The sequence below is a fragment of the Zosterops lateralis genome (assembly GCF_965231275.1).
Source record: "Zosterops lateralis genome assembly, chromosome: 1".
In the NCBI taxonomy this organism is placed as follows: Eukaryota; Metazoa; Chordata; class Aves; order Passeriformes; family Zosteropidae; genus Zosterops; species Zosterops lateralis.
The window spans coordinates 31,760,673-31,780,948 of NC_139762.1; the positions used below are offsets into that span (position 1 = coordinate 31,760,673).

General features: G+C 37.5%; 1 protein-coding gene across 14 annotated transcripts in view; it reads left to right on the forward strand.

Annotated features, from left to right (window-relative positions):
- Positions 1–20,276, forward strand: part of HDAC9 (histone deacetylase 9) — a 459,263-nt gene that overhangs the window by 429,499 nt on the left and 9,488 nt on the right. For 13 of the 14 annotated variants that reach the window (XM_083872072.1, XM_083872070.1, XM_083872068.1 and 10 more), the window contains 3 exons: positions 5,530–5,663; positions 14,640–14,724; positions 19,763–19,916. In XM_083872072.1, coding sequence (XP_083728198.1) covers positions 5,530–5,663; positions 14,640–14,724; positions 19,763–19,916 — 373 coding nt within the window. The remainder of the gene's footprint in view (positions 1–5,529; positions 5,664–14,639; positions 14,725–19,762; positions 19,917–20,276) is intronic. The other variant, XM_083872065.1, reaches the window with a different exon arrangement.

Below are 20,276 nucleotides of genomic sequence, written 5' to 3' on the forward strand. Positions count from 1 at the left end.
GTTGGTGATGCCTTGTGTGGTGAAGGTGTAAAAGTTCCTTACTCTTGAAGGACTAAGCAAATGCTGTGGACTGTATGACAGACTTGGATACATCCATATCTCAAGTTGAAAATACCATCTTACTTAGCATTGCATGGTCACCCCTCCCTATAGTGGGACAGATTTGCAGTATTTGACTTTCAAAGAGGTATCCTATGTATCCTTAAATATATCTTAAGAGAGATTTAATAAGTTACATTCAGTGTAACAGCTAAAGAGCAACTAATTATGAAAAATATATTACTGTAGACTTAACAGGCAAGCAATAAAAACATCTATTACATAAATTGTTATTCCATAAAAATGTGTTCCTGAGATTATTGGCATTTATTTAACATACAATTACTGTCTAATTTAATATAAATTAAATGCCTGCTTGAGAAATTTAATTTGAAGTGTTACTGAGCTTCCTTCTCCTGTATTAAAAGCAAGAAATCAGCAGCTAGTGCCTGGAGGCCAAATGTACCATTTAAATTCAGGTACCTCAACACTAACATTTGTAATTTCAGCCATTTGGAAAATGTTTTTCATAAGAATGTATTTGGCGTTAAAATCTCCTTTTCCCCCTCACTCAAGGCCACATCCTGCCAACTGAGTCAAGTCTCTGACTTCATCCAAATGAAGTTTTGATTGAAAAAAAGGTCCTGAATTAAGAGCTGAGAATAAAATATGTTCTCTTATCATAGAATGCAAGCTTTGTAAAATGTCCCAGCCCTTGCTAGTGCTGGAAGGGTAAATTATCATTTGACTCCTGTATGGACATATTTATTTAGGACACGTAGCCTGGTGACTCAGGAAGTTATGTAAAAACTGACCCAGTTAATTTTAGATGCTATTGTTGGAAGAATATCAATGAAAATTAATCAAATAGTCACGAACGAACCACAGGGAAGGCGCACGGAACGCTGGTGGGTAGAATTTTGGCAGCGATCATCGCAACAGTTTTAATGAGAGGAAAACACATTGTCAAGTAAATTAGAGAGTAATGACATGATTAAATGGTAAATAATAGTTAAATACATGCTTGGAGGTCCAGGACAGGGACTGTGGAGGTTTTGTGTTTTGCATGTGTTCCTCTCCAGGCTGCTCTGAGTATCCAGAGGAGCTCACCAGAGCTCTGCCTGTAATTTAGGGTTGGGTTGTAGCTTTTAAGACACTGAAGCCAAAAGAGCTGTTGGGGCCCTGCTGCTGAGGCTGAAAAAGCTGATACTTTCTCCATAACTCTAAAGCTTCTCCAACCTTTCAGTTGTTGACATGTCCTTGTTCCTTCACCAGCCACCTCCAATGAGCAAGGGCCAGCACCACGGCTTTGTTCAGCTTGCACTCACCCAAAAAATGACTGCACAGGAGACATCTGCTCTCCTTATGCACAGTGAAGGAAAGGGAAGGAGTGTCTCTTCTGCTAAGGCAGGTTTAGTCTCCACTAACTGGGTGTTTCTACATTTGCTGGCAGGCAAATTGAATTGCATGTATGACTGTTTATGCAAACAAGGAGTGCTGCGGTGCTGGCTGGGAGTTCACCCCACCATATGGTTCCTTTCCCTGTCTGCTGAGGAAAGGATGCAAAAAGAGTAACATTCACAAGTTGTCTTCATCCTCAAATGCTTATTTTGCAAAATGGGAGGTTGTCCATTTGAACTCTGACTGGTTAGCTTTACTTCCACCACAAGTAAGACAACACATGGTTGTGTAATGAACCTGTCAGAGGGGAACTGATCTGAATAAGAGGCGTTTTACCTTCCTTCTGAGTGCCACTGGCCATTTCAGGTTATCAGAGTAAGAATACCTCAAAAACAACAGAAGAAAACTGAAATAACTCTGCATTCTCTTTTAATAGGATTTTTATAGTTTTTTTTTGGTTTTCAGTAACTCCGGGTAGAGTACAGTTGCTCCACTGACTTTGGTCAAATGAGGCTTCAGAAACCTTACCTATGCCATTCCTTGCTGCTTAGCAGAACTAAAAAGAGTGTGGGAAGAGGTTATTTGTTACAAACAGGAAAAAAAACCTCAAGATCCTTACTGAGGCATCTGTCCTTCAATCCACTAAAAGATGAATTACTTCCTCAGATGGTAATTCAAGTGATCACCACGCTGTGTCCTTCAATAACAGCCTGAATGCTTGCTCATTACTCTAACAGAATAATAATGTTCTCTCTTTCCACCTTCCTACACAAGAATAATTTCTTACAAAAGTCTGAGTATTGTATATCCTCCAGTAATAGTACTGCAGGAGGGGAAAAGGTGTAATTAAAAATTACACTTTTTTTTTGTTTTGAATTTTTTTATTTTTACTTCAAAGGTTGTCAAATAACAACTCACATACAGCTTTTCAGTCCAATGCATAAGATGGTGTATAACAGTTACAGTCTTAATCTAGTCTTTTCTGCTTGGATGTACATTGTGCACCTCCATTCTTTTTTTGTGCAGAAAACATAAAACACTTGATGAGAAGGAATTTCAGAATTAGTTAGTAGTGTTTTGTTTCTTGTGGAAATTAAAGGTTTATCATAATATTTAATAGGATGATGGCAAATGAAAATTAAATGCTTTTGCAATTCTGCCCAGGATACCCAAATATTGGATCTGTTGATGAAGCAAGTACTTTTGATGTTTGAATCACAGAAATTATGAAAATAGTAGTTGGCACAAAACCATTCTCACAATTTCCTGGCACACTGCATGAGCCTAATTAAAAAAAAAATGCTGCATTTCTCTGAAATGCAAAATCACTGAGCACATTCACAAGATTTCTGCAGGTATAGTAGAAGGGCCAATAACTGATTTCTGGATATTCATGTGAGTTGGAAGGCCCAGGATTCAAAATGCTTGTCTGACTCCTTTCTCACCTTAAGTTGGCCAGTGCTTGATCTCCTTATATCAGGGGAGATGACGGATTTTTAAATGGTGTTTGTTACTATTTTCTTCTTGTTTTCATTAATTATTTGGCATAAACTGCATCCCATCTTAAAACTATTACTTGACTGGGATTCCTTTCTTTCCATTTTCTTACTTCTACACTCCAGAGGATTTCCTTGAGGAAGCTGACATCTTTCCTAGGTTGCTGCAGTGACACGGGATCCAAGTTTCTTTGTTAAGAATTTCCATACCTCGTTCAGTCACTGGCGATGTTGATACTGTTGACTAAAGTTATTTCTTCACTTTCTAGCAAGTCACCTTTACTTTCTCAGGGTAGTTATACTGAGGAAAAGCCCCATCATGTCAATTTGGGTTGGAAACAGTTTATCCTGTTACTGTGATCCTTGTTTGGAAAGATGCTCTCTCTGTAGCTCCTTGTATCCTGATTTAGTCAAGGGTGACTATTAAAGCATTGATACTAGGAAAATCATCAGGAAACCAAGCACACAAACTATTATTGTAACAATGATGTATTATATCAATATTATGTATGGTTGTCTAAATGAAGAAAAGGCATAGCAAGAGTCTTTACATTTATTGCCCTAAAAACGTCAGAAGATTATGATGTGGAGATAGCAATATTTGCAGTCATACAAAATTCTCCAGTGTGCAGGGGAAACGTGGTAGAGCTTTCCCTTCACAGAATCTGTATAACACAAAAGATAATGTAATCTTAAAAGTGCTGTTGGATTCCTCACACACTCAAAGAGTGAATTAGAAATGTGAAGAGCCTATGCCTGTTCATTCTTCTTCATTTCCTGTGAATGTTTTATCTTTGACTTGCTTTACACTTTTGGCACTTTCTTCTTATGGATCCAAAGATCTCATGTGTAACATGCAGACAGAAATAATTCTTGTAGGTAAAATTGGCTAAAGAAATTGGCTAAAGATCAAAGGTTACCCTCATTCCACTCCTTCCTTCACTTTTATTATCCTGTCTAAATTTGGTCTTTTGTAGAAAGGAGGGGGAGAGGGGGTTGTTGGGGTGGTTTTTGGTTTGGGTTTTTTTTCATGAAAGAAAGTTGAGTTTAAATGGGATTTTAAGGTTTTATTTGTTATTCAGCCATTTATGTAATTTGAACCACAGTGAAGTTACTTTGCTAGAATCAAAACTGTGGTACTTTTAAGATATAGAAATTGGGCAGTGGCTCAAGGAAACAGTATTTTACCTCTAGTGTTTCTATGATCATTTATATGTTAAGTGGCAAGTAGAGGAGTTTTGTTGCTTTGGGTTTTTGTTTTTTTTTTTGTCTGTACAGCTAATCCAGATTTGATATAATTAAAGTTCCTATTCTAAAAACAGTTGGACATGTTGTTAACAAAGATGTCCATTTTACATCCTAAGATGAAAACAGAACTAAACATAAGTTTGGAAAATTTCTCTGGAAAATATGCTTGTAATTTTCACAGTTTTAATTTTTGGTAGTCTTTCTCACTGGAACATACTAAAAAGATGTTGGTCTTTGTGTCTTTATAGAACTCCAGCGTCTAGCAGGTACCTTCTAAAGCTTTATTTAAGGAAATGAAATGCAATGGAATGAGTAGTGATGATCATCAATGGAGCAACTAGTACAGATCAAGTGGAGAAGTTAAGAAGATATGATGTTTATTTAACATCAATAGTTTCAAATCTTTATTTATCATTTCGTACTTGAAAGAGATTAAACAAAAACAATAGCTGTCCTAGGAAACTACCACAAAAATTCTTCCAAAAATCTTCACTCCAAATTGACATATTGCATGCTATTTTTCTTGTCATTAAAAATGCAATAAATTAAATCTACTTGAATCACAGATGAAGACGTTGTGGTAATATCTGTGTAGTTATAGATCACCACAGAAAATGAAGTACTATCATTTTTGGCTATGGTGCAGAGTTTCTTAGAATACTATTGGTCAGAAGTGAGCAACTCTGGTAGAGATAGCTACAAAGTTCTAGACAGTTTTGGCTTATACCAGAACCTTGAATTAAAGTTGTTAGTGCTGCTTCTAAAAACACTTCAAGATGGACCTAAGAGGTAGCATATGTTTTCACTATCTCTCAGTCCATGATTTTATAATATTGTCAAACCTCAAATACAAAGGAAGAAGTAATTTTTAAATAAAAAACCCTTCATCATCCCATTTGGAAAACACAATTATTTTTAATTATAGCACTGTCATTTAACTACAAATGTTATTTGTCATATCAATGCCATAAGTGACCAGGGTTATGCCATATCTCTCTAAATAACATGGCTATATGTCACACTGATATGCAAATATGAAGAGAATCCAGGGTGATAATGGTTAACAAAGGTAAGAAGAGAGACATCCTCATGTTTCAACTAATCTCCAGCAACAAGCAATCAGCACGAGGGACATTATCTCACATGTGCCTCATAAAAAATTCCATATATTAACACCAAATCATCTGGTGTGGGCTATGGTCAGAAACAGGATACTGGGCTAAGTATATCCTATTCTGCCTGTAGAGTTTTCCAGAGCTTTCCGCATTCTCATGCAGCAGATGTGAACCATGCCTGCAGTGCCTGTTCTGCTTTAATTATTTGCACTCCTGTATTTGAATACCAGGTTTTGGCCACCTGACCAAGCAATTGCTGAAGCTGGCGGATGGCCGCGTGGTGCTGGCACTGGAGGGAGGACATGACCTTACTGCCATCTGTGACGCCTCTGAAGCCTGTATAAATGCCCTTCTAGGAAATGAGGTAAAACATAAATCACAGCAGGTGGAGAGAATGAGCAAAGTTTGGTGAAGCTGCTATCTTTAGCCTTCTTTTAGTAACAGTGGTGTCAGTCCTTTCTTTGGTATAAAAACCGTGGAATTTGAATATGTCTTAAAAATGAACAGACCTGGTTTGCATAAATACCTGTAAACTAGATGATTATACAAATTTTTTAATGTATGCCTAAATTATTCCCAGTTCTGGGTAATATTTAAAACCTCTAAATTGCTTTTAGTGATGTGCTGAATACCAGACTTGGTCTACTAGGAATAGACCTTTTAGCCATCTGTCATGGAAAAAAAATGGCTTTTGCAAGGTAACTGTTAATCTCAAAAACTGGACATTGCAAAGGTACATATTTTGCAATATTTTGACACTTCACTTCTGAAACATTAATAAAAATGTGTACAAGATTTAAAAAAATTATAAATGAAGATTGAGGTTGATTTGTATCCAGTTGAAATGGAGTTTCCAAGAGTTATCAAACATTGTATATGTTAACAACTTTTGAGAGGAGATTATAAGACTAAGTAAATATGAGTATGTGCCATTTATGTATATAAATGCACGATAAGGATTCCTATTAGTGAAATTTTTTTGCTATTCATTAAAAATACCTTTTATCCTATAAATACAGTGAGAAGGAAAAAACTTGCTGAAGGTGCAGCAAAAATAGTTTATGAAGGGACAAAAGCCTTTACCATAAATTGTGAATTTTGCAAGATCTTGTTATAAAATGGAGTGTGATACTTTGTTTCCCCCTCAGGGGAAGTCTTAATAGCTATATAATCTCTCCAATCAAATGTGTTAGTGCCAAATTGCAGGCTAGTCTGCCAGTTCCCTTCCACTTCAAGGCTTCCTACCTATGTGAATAAGGTGAAATAATGTGTCTTCTGATGGATGTTGGGTAGAAGAATTTTCTAAGTGTTCTTTTAAACCTTTGCTTTTCATCTTTATGACACATAAACAATGCTTATTATTTTTTACATTACACATACAATGAATAAAGTGTTAGCTTTTTCAAAAATATTCTCAGAAATGTAAAACAGACACCAGAAAAAAAGAGAAACGTTTCAATGGGTTTTATCTACTGTCACCTTTGATATACTCCATAAGGAAAGCTTTTCAGTGTGGTGGTATATGCTACTTTAAAAGCTGCTCAGCTCAGTGTTAGTTCTTTTATTTAGGTACTGAAATATGGATTACATAACCCAGCTTGAGGCATTTGACAGTCATAGTGAATGCAGCATTGCCTTCCTGATCAGCTGCCATTCCAGGGAACTATAATTGATATTTCTGTTGTCATCTTCCCTGTGATAATAATTTACAACACCAGTGGCTTTTCATAGCATTTCTAAACCCATTTCCTGAAGTTTGCACCTTTGTTTGACTAATCTGAATGGTTCTGTGCTGATGGTGTGATGTATCCTCCTCTGTGAAGGTGCCTGGGCCCCTCTATCCAGTTATGACCATTTGGTGGTGCTACCCATTTGTGGAAACTGCCTTATTTTGTTTTACCACTGTATCAAACCCAACTACTATTTCTGCTATCAATGAATGAGAATGACTACAAAAAAACCCATGCAGTAATTTTTAATTTGCTTGTAAAAGAACATGGTCCTTAATTACTTGAAACATCTCAGGCAATAAGCAGTTTTCTCATGTCCTTTTGCTAACAACATTGTCTTCTGGGATGTGCATCAAGTGATTTGGTGCAGCAGAATTTCAAAGACAAAATATGATATGGCTGTGGAGAAAAGTACTCCAGAGAGGATGTTGCTATCAAGAGTACCACAAGAAACCCACATTGACTTAAAAGAATAAGTAAAGGTGTTGCCAAGGAGCAGACACTAATGAGGAAGTCTGGTACCTAGTTAGCAGTAAGAAATAGATTTATGGCAATATACACCACATGGCCCACAGCATATATATACACTGCTTGATTTCAGCATACTATTCATGAACTTGCACAGTGAACTCCAAGCATGTTCTGCCAAGGACGGAAATTATTTTTTTTTTCTTTAAACAACCAATTACTATAATTTGAGGATGGATTCTTCTCTGAATGCAATTCTTTACAGGTGATTAATAGGACAATTATAACTTATTATCTGCCTTTCACTTTTACAAATAATGGTGTATGCTGCACCCCTAGTTTAAAAACATTGGCAAGATTAACTTCAGTTCTAAACACTACACATGTATTTGAACTCAAATTAGAAAGGTTGGGAAAGGCCTTTGTGAGGTACCCTGCAGTTTGTCAGATGTATTTATTCATGTGTTGAGGATTAGAATTCATAAACATTTTGCAGAGCTTTTTAAAAACTTTTTCTTTTCTATTGTTGCTTTTGGCCAGGACTTTTCAATACAGAAATTCACTGCTTCATGTGTCCTATTACCAACAGAATAACACTTAAAAAAAAAAATTCTAAAACTAGCCACAACTTACAGCTTTCAACTTTCAGGGAGTGCTGGTCTGATGTGTTACCTAAAAGGTAACATTAAATTTACAAATGCAAAATACCTTCTTCTCTTAGTTTCTCTCAGAGAATCAAGAAGGAAAACAGAATGACATCCAAAATAGATATATTTTAATTTATACATGGCTTATAGCTTAGTGATTTGTTTAGTAAGATAATTTCTTACTCTTCTCTTAGAAAAAAAGTGAGTGAAGACACTAGGAAAATAATACTCTATCAAATTAATCTTCTTTAAATACTTTGAACATGGAAGATTGATATAAGTAACAGAGAATTTAGAGGAGATCCACATCCTTTCTAACAGCAACTGGAAAGAAGGCAAGATACCCTATGGTATCTGAAATGTCTCAATTTTGTTTGGTTTGTGAATAGCTTCTTAAATAATAAAATTATTTAAGCTTCTTAAATAATAAAATATAAAGGAAATTACAGAATTAAGGATAAACTTTATAAAGATCAGTTGTTAATTAGAAACTTTACATGTAAAATTACTTTTAAAATGTTTTGATATCTTAGGTTTTCCTCTCTGTGCTTCTGTTTATAAGCAGAAAGTTTCCATGTCACTTTGAGAAAAATCCATTTGACCATTTGCAGACCTAATTAGAAGCACTGTAGGTTATCTCCTTGGAAGGAAATCTTCCTAAGAGGTGAGAAGAGATTAGGCAGCTGGATTCCCTTTAAATCCAAAATGTAAACATGGCAAACCTTCTGGAAGGTGAAAAGGCAAGATGACCATCAGTTGCCTTAAAATATCCCTAAATTTTCTCAACATGATTTGATAACTGGGCCATTAAACGAGTATCTGTCAAAACAAAGGAAAAGATGGATTCAGATAATTCCAAAAGAATCATTGCTTTTAAGTCTTTCTGAGATTAGGATATGCATGCTGAAAATTAAGTTCTTTCACTTATTGTGACACTCTTTAAAAGATTCTACAGTTTTTCACATATTGATTACATAGTTTTAAAAACTCATTTTTAAAGTGTATATAGATATATATGACTTCAATTAAGAAAACCATTAAATATTAAGATTTATATTTTATTTCAAGAAGACTGAAAATTGGGTTGAATATTGAGATTTCCCCCCAAAATCTTCATTGTGGAGTATGGAAATTCCACCCTGCTTTTCCCACCCTAGCTTTGATGCTATAAAGAGCTCTGCTCTGACTTTTGGTCTCTGGTGGTGGTGAGTAATGCTGCTCTAGACACCTAAGGGTATGTGTTCTGCTTTCTTTCCTCCACATTATTTCTGAAGAGGCACTTCTTAGATTTAAAAAATCCTTGGGTATGGGCTTTCCTTGAGTCCAGTATATTAAACCCTATGTTTTATTTCCAACATAACTGCATTCATATAGGCGCTCATCTGCAGCTAGAAAGAGTAGGGAAGTATTCTTTCGAGCACAAAACTCTTTGAGTCAAAACCTAAGGTTTTAGCTCTTCCTTCATCCCATCCCTCTTAAAGCAGCCAGGTGTGATATCTCCATGGGAGTCAGTCTTACATCATGGTCCTTCTGATCTGCCTACAGGTTTGGGCAGTGCCTCTTAGCTCCTCCTGGCACAGCAGTTTCCTGTGGTGTGTAACAAGTGATAATTGGTCACAGATGGGGTCATGCTTTTCTTTGCACAGAGGAAGCAGAGAAGTGCAGTCCACAGTGTTTCTGCCCAGCAGGACCCTGCAGCAAAGGCGCAGAGAAGATGCACGTCTGCTCTCATTGACTCTGGCAGTCAAGGCTGAATTTGGCTCCAAGTGTAAAAACATTTTTAAGTGACTAAATTTAACATCTTCTAGTAAATATTCTTCTGGCTTGAATTTCAGTCTGAAGCAGAATTTGACAAAACATTGTGATTGGTTGGCTCCCAAGCATGCTTGAAAACTTACACCAGACAATTTTCTTGCAGAGTGTGAAGTATGTGCTTCTTTCTTGCAATCTGTTGAGCTGGCATTTAGGAGGGGATGGTAATTAGGGTGGAAAGCTTGTGCTTTGCAGCTTTCCTGCTGATGATGAAAAGTTGGCATTTTCTCCTTTGTGGAATTCAGTGTCAATCTGGGGCTGCTTGCCAGCTAGACAGTGAGCTCTGCCAAGAGGGCATTAAAAGGGGTTATTTACCAAAACAGGTAAGCATTTTTCTCTCCAAAATGGAAATATTCATGGAAGCGAATATGGTCTGAGATCAACTTTAAATTGCATGGTAAATTTGCTCACAATCTCACATTCTCATTGTTAATCTGACTCTAATACTAGAAAATAATTAACACTGAGTCTAAAACACCTGTCAACTGCTGCTTGTGCAAACCCAGAGTCTAGAAATAGACATCTGGATGGGATAGGAAACTGGAGCAATGTGTGTGCCAGCAGTGACATCAGCACGGTAACATCAAAGTTCCTAAGGTGGGCAGTGCTACTCAGGAAGTGGTTTGGCCAAGAAAACAGAATATTCTGATTCCAAAGTTACATAATTCCAAGATATTGCTTAGTTTTCAGGGACTGGCAGGTGCTAGTGACCCTAATGACCCTTTGTGTCTTTGAACTTCTTCCCGATTAAGTCTGATTTATTTATTTACTGCATTGTAACCCTTGATCACAAGAATACCTGCCCAAAGTGCTTATATGTAAATGGAGAGTGCAGAAACTCTGAGAAAATTGCTAATACAAGAACACATAATATAAGAGGACCTGTGAGATCTTTGAACTTACTTTTCTGCAATCATAGGCAACACTAAGAGCCACAAAGCTCAGTCTTTATGCTGATAGGTTTTTTACATATTGTAACCAAGAAAGGGGGGTTGTGATTTTTCCCCCTGCAGCCCTGGCATCCCTGAGGTTCCTGCCTGCCTTCTCCTCTTCCTCTGCTTCTGGCAGACTCTCTGTGCTCCTTACCTTCTGCTTACACTTGCCTCACTTGTCAGTAATCTCTAACTGCACTCCACAACATTCTTCAGTGAAGCTAATCTTGGTACTCTAAAACGTGACAGTGCTGAAGACAACATGGATATTGCTAGAATTTTCAGCTCAATACAGATTGCCATAGTTTCAGATTCTCTCCACGTTCCCAAGGATCAACTCAGATCCCTTTCTGGGCACATGAAATTTCCATCATTAATTTCTTCTTCAAGCATTTGTTGATATGCCTCTGGCAGATTTTGGCATCCCAAGTGATTTTTTTTGCCCATTTACATTGTTTTTCCTATTTTGAAAATGATTAGTGGACTCAGTTTCTACATTAATCTACTTTGAACACAAAAGCCCAATTCAGCCATGTAAAAGCTTTGAAAATGTGACCCTTTGTGTCTGGTCCAAACTGTCTCTCCAGTGGTTTGGTTATTTCTGCAGACTTGAGCTGTTCTTCTCTGAGAGATTTCTTGCCTGATGGTGTACTTCCAGTGCTCTTTTCAGCTTCGTTTCTGTTAGCCTCCATAGCTAATAAACTTCCTGGTCTGAATGCCAGTAAGTGTAGGAGGGAAGGTGATAGTGCTATATATGCCAGGTGTAGAGTAATTTCTTTTGTTCAGTGTTGGGTCTAACTGCTGATATTTTCCAGGGACACCTCTGTGTCTATACAGTTGTATGCAACTGTAGAGAACTACAAACAGAATCTTCATTTGAATGCAGAGTCTCATTTCAAAGGGTATAGAAGTAGCTGCCATAACCCGCTGGCTTTATTTCTGCAGTGATTTTGTAATGGAACTCATTTTGGGCTATGGAAGATATATGATGTAAGGAACTCACTTGTGGAGCCTGATAAAATTTCCTTGATATGAAAGAGGGTCTGTTGGGCTGTATTTAAGGATGAGAGGAAATAAAGGCTTAAGACCCTGCCTCAGCCAAGCTTGTAATGTAAAATGAAAGTTTTCTGGGAAAAAAAAGAGTTAAGGAAATGATCAAATGTGCCCATTATACTCACATCACCTACAAAACTGTTAGTAGTGCTAACAGATGAAGTAATGATTGGGATAAGTGTTGGATGTTTTACCCTTTTTCTTCTTTTAAGGGTTCATCAGCTTATGCTGATTTCTAAAAACACATCTGCCATTTCTAAATATTCACCTGATATGTCTAAATATTCAAATACAGCCTACTTGTTTAAAAAAAAATACATACTGATAAATAAAGAGGTGGTTTTGATATGTTAGGGAAAATCAAACCTTTTCTGTTTTGTCACTTGTAAAAATCCAACTTTAAGAAGGGCAAAATAAATCCACCTTTTAATAGAAAATCTCCTCTAGCTGTCTCTACACAGTTGTTCCCATCTTGATAATTAGTACAAAGGGTCTGCATATAGTTAGTATAAAAGGTCTGCCTAAAGAATCTTATACTCAAAGGGCAAAGCAAGACACAGCTCTCACTTACTGCAGTCTGGCAATTTCATACCTTTTACTATTATTCCTACTGCTATGGCCTGGATCTATTTTGTTCTGTTTCAAGGAAGTGAATTGGTCAGCAAAGCCTTAGGAATTAGGAAATTGATGAAATAGAACCTTAAACTGCTCCGTGCTGCCCCTTATGTGTTCCTGCACCCAGCATGACCAAACAGAACTTCAGGGTTTTGTATTATTCCTGGCCAAATGATTGATTACTTTAAACAGAAAATGATTAGTGATAAAGCAAATGCTATTCATCTGCATAACTCAAGGTACAGATTATTAAGGTTATTATATGGATTATTGCTCTAAAATCTGTACAGCTTGATCTGTTGGTTGGCATTTTCATAAATAGGCAGTTTCCCCCCAGGCACCTGAAAGAGTTACCAAATAGAGCCCCCTGTGAGGATGATAAAGTAGATGTGGTTCAAAGATTGCAAAAGTATCTGAAATATTATTTCTATTGTAATTGCTGTCTTTGTGCTAATCTATGATACATCTTAGATAGGAACAATCTTTCTTTGCACTTTGGCATCTTTGTAAACCAAGTAGCGCTGGGATCCAGTCAGGTCCAACCAGCACTTCTCTGTATACTGGATCACTGAGCAGAATGGACTGATTTATGTTATTTGAAAACAAAACATAGTACTATTGTTTCTAGCCAGAAGAAAATCTTCCAGCTGCAATCCCATATGGGCTTCTAAGGAAATAATGACATGAACAGCCCTATTCATTTTAGTTACCAAGACTCCAAAGGACTGGTGATATTTGCAATGTCTTTATCGCTGACAGGCATTCACTGCTGATTGTAGTGGCAGGATCCCAGAAATCTTGGGATTTGTAGCTAAGCTTGCTTAAAATAGCACCACTGAGGGAGTATTCACACTGCAGTTACTTCCCACTATGTGTGCTTGGATCAAAGTTGATTTTATCTAGCTGGTGAGTAGCAATGCAGCAGTTGCAACCTGGAGGACAGTGTATGATGGCTATTGAACTATTAACTTCACAACGGAAGCTCCTTGGGTGGGCTTCACTTGACCTAGTTTAAAATAGACCCAGGCATATTTAAGAAAGGAGTTTTGTCTGCAGTACAGATGTCTTCTGTCAATGGTGGTTGAACTTGCTTAGTTTTAGAGAGGAGAGACTAGTGTTTCTCTGGTGACTGGTGAGATTGCTCTTTTTTGTCCACCTTGACACAGTTGCTACTCCTCAGGAAGCAAACCTGCACACTCAGCCATGGCAATTTACATGGGGAGGCAGAAGAGCTTCATGACTCTAAGCCTAGTTCAAGCAGAATATAGTTATTACAGTGCAAAGAGAAACATTTAGCCCAAACAAATTTTTAGCCTTTTTTTCCTAGGAAAAATGTGTGGAAGGTGGACAAGAAAGCAAATGTGGGTGACATTCAAAATACAGTTTACTTTTTATATTTATCCACTGCAAGGCAAAAATAATTATGCAGTAACTGAACAGTTCTTTCTGCTAGTGCAGCCCTGCTCAAAGAATATACAATTAAAACTAGGAAATCAAAATGCAGCTGATTCTGTAAAAAGACTTACTTAGGGAAATTTACTGCTAATCTGAATAACCATTTTTTAATTTACTGCTTTAAATACTACTTGAAATTAATGTTAAGCTAGTAAAAGCAGCTTGTTTTATGGTTTTTCCCCATAAACCTTAAAATGTGTAAGATGGCTAGATGAAACAACACCAGAAAAAATAAAGATAATAGAGTGCACACTTTGGTTCCAGTGCAGCTTCAGCAAGGTTTTGTTTGGAGCATCCAGCTGCGCATACAGACGCAATGGAATTTGGTTTGTGAGGAACCTACAAAAATTACACAAATAACTAGCATTTTTTAATGAATAATACACAGACATGCACCTGCTTCAGAGACTCCATAGATTAGTCTTGCAGCCAATAGAAAAGCCCCTTGGAATTCAATTACATGGCTGGAAAATGGAAAACAAAATCATGACTATACATTTAGAACTGATACCAGCAACATATTAACCAGTTCTTGGGCTGAGCTTTTCCTGAGGATTAGATTGTTTCAGTTTGTTTTATGTCCCTGTGGCTTATTGACTATTTATATTATTCTATTCTATTCTTTCAGCTGGAACCTCTCCCGGAAGATATTGTGCACCAAATCCCCAATATGAATGCAATAGCTTCTTTAAAAAAGACCACTGAAATTCAAAGTATGTTTCTCACTTTGAGTTGGTGGGTTAGTGGGCTTGGGGTTATTTTTTGTTATTAATTAATGTCATAGACATTATTGTTTCAGAGAAAAGAGTGGGAAAATGTTTTATGCATAAATTGACATGGTGTGTCTAATATTTATATATAAATATATATATATAATTTTATTTTTGTTTCTTCAACATTTCTTTGTTCCTGCTACATATTTAGCCTTGAAAAAGTAACCCATTAAAATTATTTAAGTGTTTCTGATTCCTGAATATTCCTAAATCTTTTCATTCTGGAGCAGCTTGGATGAACTAGATGTTTGCCAGTGAACAGACAGGTAAATTAGAGCTCTAGCAAACAGTTTGTTCAGATTGTGTTTCTGCAGCCCTTTACAAGATACTCACTTTGAGATTCAGAGGAGCTTGAGATAATGCTAAAAAGCTCCACATGGCCACTGATCCATGGAACAGTGCTAAAAATTACATTATTTTATTGTTCCTGAGACAGAGGGTACATTATTGCTTCAGTTGTGTGCTCTGACCCTTAACTACCCAGATGCTTCAGGGCTTTTGCTCACTGAAGAACTTCATGCCATCAATTGCTTTAATCCAACTGAGCACATATCCCTTAAATTCTCTAATCGTCTGGTCTCTGCCATTTTACTGAGCCAGTGGGAGCTTCCTGACTTCTACTGTTTGCTTTAGAATAACAAATGAATAACAAATGTTTTACTTCATTTGAGATGAGCCACAAATTATTGGGATTCATCTGTATAAAATAAATGCAGTTTTTAAAAGGGACACTATGCCCAATTCACTGTTCATGTGGTCCATGCAATCTTCATCTGATCTTAGTTGCAAAGTAAATTCATTGTAGGTATATAATTCATCATGCATATCCAGTAGACACCTAAATACAGAAAAGCTCTAATTGAATCAGCTGTATATAATATATTTCAATAAGTCCTTTGTACAGTGGTATGTTCTTGGGTAGCTCATGAGTTAAAATTCCCTGTTAATAATCTGTTAATGATCTGGAAGGAGTCAGAAGGTTAAAGAGATTCATGTACTCTGCAAGATAGAACAGATTTGCAAATGATAAGGGCAGAATGCTACACACAGACCACTGGCACAAGGAAAGGAGAAGCAATTCTTTTTGAAATAAAATGTGCATGTAATGGAAAATGGATCTGAAACAAAAAAAAAGGCGAATTGAGAAACAGACAAACAGAAGAGCAGGAATACAAATGAAGGCTGTTGAGAGAGAAAGTGTGGATTTAGAAACAAATATATAGTATAAATCTGAGAACATAGTCCAGAGCTCTGCAGAATGACTTGATTTTGCCACAATTAGGTTTCAGCTGTACTGGTAAGGTCATGCAGTCCAGTGGGGCTGTTCTGAAACCTTAGTCAGGCTGCTCAGGGTTTGGATTTATTTACACACAACTTTCTGCCTTTCCTTGCAACCACCTAAAAAGTTGTATTTACCTCATGTTGTCTGGAGAGAGACCAAGTATTAGAAAGGAATATGCTTGGATGACAGAAAGGAGCCCTGAGGAAGTTCAGTGCAGCCTTGTGGTGCATATTTAGATCTAAGAGAAGCAAGTTCAATATTTTACTGTTCAATATTTTAGAGAGGCAGGCTGGAGAGCATTAGGCTGTTAAGTAGCACCTCAAGAGGTACTGAGAAAGCTTGATTTGTTTGGATCATTGCACTGCCTTTGGATATTGGATTTGTATTTCTGTGATCCAACTTTCACAATGAATATTAACATCATTTCATACCAAATAAGCCCCTCTTCTCTGCTTTTTGCAAAACCTTGAAGCTACAATACTTAGAAAAAAAGAGACAACTTTTTTTCTCACTAGAATAGAATTTCTATAAATGCTTTGTATTGACAGTGATCCAAAGCTCCTTTGAAAATGTAATATATTTGGAATTAGTAGTTCCCACACCCATGTAATAGGCTATTTCTAAACAATCCTGTTCAATAGCAGAGTACCAACCCCAAATATTGTTTTTCAAGCAAGACATGGTATGGCATGTCCAAATCTATGAAAAGCAATTACAAATGCCTATAGGAGTGACAGAAACATTCCCTTTTATTATTTCCTGGTAATAGCCAGTGCTTACTCAAATCTTTGAGGGAGACTTAAGCACATTTTCATGCTGAAAGCCAAAGCATACCTAGAAGACTGCTTTGGTTTCATTTTCTTTTCTTGCAATCCATGATTGCTCAAGTTTTGTATGAATGAAACCAGGAGTACACTTCATTCTTTCCCTTGGGCTCCACCAAGCTCTTCTCAATGAAATGTAATGGCACTGGTAAAATTGCACATTCCAGTAGAACACAGTAGAAATGGCATTTTCTACTCCATAGAGATTGGAGTGGTTGAGGCCAATGCTTTTTGACTTTTTTTAATTGTTAATGCACAGCATACCTCCTAACAAAGCTCCTTTTCAGCTGTGTGCTGTGATTGCCTCCCCTTTCTATACCTCTTTGCCTGCAAATCTTTTAGCTGAACATGCATTCAAGGCCTGTATGTTTTGTGTACAGCAAATAAATATTGTCCTGGATAAAAATAAGCTTGCTAAGTTCTTCTGCTTACCCAAGGTGTTTGCAAAGTACAGTTTTCCAATTTTAAAGAAAAACCCATGATTACTTTTTCACAAGCATCACAGAGCCCTCTTTGCAAGAGGTACCTGCTGCTACCTGGATGCGATTTCTAATTGTGACTACTTAAACATTTCCCCCCACAAACCACAAACACCACGTAGTTCCTTTCTCCAGGACCCTCCAGTGCAGTGTAGGGGCTGCCACCTGCCTCCTGGCCTGACTCTGTTCCCTCTATTGCTGAAGCCCCTCTCATAACACAACTCTCCATGTGGGGAAACAAGGCACACCACCAATGGCTTGGGAGTGAAGGGCAGTTAAATGGGCGCAGAGAGCCCACTAATATGCTTAAATTGGCCCTGAGTTTTAATGTTACAAGAAAGTCAGGATTCAGGGGGCAGCTGGTGTGGAAGCCTGTGTGTGAATGAATGAATGTGATGTAGCAATCCTCACTGATGCTGTTTTATTGTTGCTGCAGGAGACCAACACAGTGGTAGTTGGGTACTAATATTTTATTTTATGAATAAAAGCCCTTGAAAACTCCAGCAGTGAACATGGGTTCATTTCTTTTATAGGCAAGAGGGGGTATTATTCCCATGCCAACAGATTTGATTTTCTTGCACATCTGTTTCTGCAACAAAAACCCCACCCACTCTGTGAACATTTAGGTCATAAATTATAGGGTTTGAATTGGGTGTATATTGCAAAGACTGACTTTTGCACATAGGATCTGTGAGAACATTGTGGAATGCTCATATAACTTTTTTTTGTTTGTTTTTAGTGTATTTTTTTAATGAATAGAGAATATGGTCTCTGAGCACAGTAATAATAGAGAATATTTTTGTCTTGTTTTTATAAAATTTGCCAGGCTCCAATCATTGAGCCTACTGTTATGTACATAACTTTTTAGCTCTGTCTTTCATGTTTTTGGAGCAAAGCCAACCTCCTAACACTTAATCTCAACTTTGTAGGATACTTAATACACTTTACATTTTATCCCCAGAAGGTCCCTGTTATTTAGAGATTCTGCTAACTACTCAAACGTGCACACTATTAGAGTTCAAAGAAACACTCTGGCCATGCACACTGGTTGTTCTTGAAGATTGACTTGGGCTTTCATCTTGCAATGATGTTTTTGAATAAAGACATTTTTGGACTTTATTGACAGCTGCTTTCTCACTGGAGGGAAAAGTTCATCCTTCCAAAAGCCTGAAACTGTGTTGAGAGCTGTGTTACCAAAGAGGGATTTTTCAGCAGCCTTTCTGCAGCACAGGCAGCACCACTGCTGGCCTGGCCTCCCAGCTGTCAAAGCCTCCAGCTACCCTCTGGATAAGCACCTCAGCTCAGCCTTCTGCCCAGCTGCCAAAATCCTCCTTTTGGTCCTTGGAAAGGTCCCCTGCTTGATCCCCTCTCTTTCACAGCTGTTGAAACCCTCCGTTTAATTCCCAGATAAGTACCCTGATCCAACCTCTGCAGCAGCTGCTGAAAGTTTCTTGCTAAACACTGAGTAAGCTCTGGTGCAGAGCTCCCAGACTTCCCAAAGCTGCTAATTCCCAGGTGTCTTCCACCTGGCAATTAGTGAGTGCTCAGTTTTTTACTGGACTGTTAAGAAATATATATGTAAATTCGTACTTGTTCATGTGGTTTCCAATAATCAAACTGTTTCTTAATAGCTGTGCAGTAGCAGATAATTTTCTATATTTAAGATGAGTCACCTGCCATTATTTTTTGCATTTCTTGATGAGTTTCTTCTGTTGCAGGCAGAAATCTGAAAATACTCATGCTTTTAATCCACTGCTGTATTTTTACATAGCAGACCAGAAAGCTCTATCCCTTATGATACCCGGCAGCTTTCCATCAACAGCCAGTTCATATATGAAAGTTTTAACTGAATTATTGTTCTAGTATACGCCCTGAGGTTGGAGGAGAAAGAACATCCAGGACTAACAAACCTGATTGTTCTGGCAACACCACTTCAGTCTGAGCTGGCATTTCTGACTTCTTTCCTTTTCAAGACAGTGCTGTGTGAGCACTTTGTACATCAACGTACATTTTCCTACATTTTGCTGTCTCTGCATCAACTGTGTGCCATATCAGAGCTTCTAGCTATTAACCCTGCTCTCAGCTCCCATCACCTTGTGTAGATAAAGCCAATAGCCTTCCTGACAATGTGTTCATTAGTTCGTGTGTTACTCCTCCAGTTTATTACGTTCTGGGGAAGGGTGTGACACAGCTCTTGGAATGAAAGCACTTTCCAACTTGGCATTCTTAAGTTCAGAAATAGACCTCTTCACTGCAGCCTGAAATTTCAACTGTACTGCTTACACCACAGTGATTTTAAATTATAATCACTCAGTGTTGAACTAAGTGATTACTGTTCTTGTACCACCATGCTAGCTAAAATTCCCATAAATTATTATGTGTGTTTTCCTTAGGCAAGTACTGGAAGTCAGTGGAGCCATACTCTGTGCCAGTGGATTGTGCTCTGGCTGAGTCTCAGAAGCAAGAGAGGGAGGAAACAGAAACAGTATCTGCTATGGCCTCTCTTTCAGTGGATGTTGAACAGTGTATTCCTCAGGAAGGCAGCAGGTAAGTGCATGAAAATATCAGAGAGAACAAGGCTTTCACTCCAGCCAAGGGAAATGAAGAAGAAAGGAAGACTAAGAGTTGTTTCACAATTATCTGCTAATTGAGATATATGGCGTTTCATCCCCGGATTTCAGTTCTCCCACTTAGCCACTGGAAGCAGAGATATTCTATGCTAGCAGTTTTTTGGGTTTGGTATCTCTATTTCTGTACTAAAGTTAATGATTAGTAGAAGAACCTTGTTTTCTTCCCATGTCTAATTCTTGCTACTTCATAAAAAGTGTGATATCCATAAGAGGTAAATAGACATGGTCAAGTGTAATCAACCATATTCTTCTTAGTAGAAGCTTTTCAAATCTCATT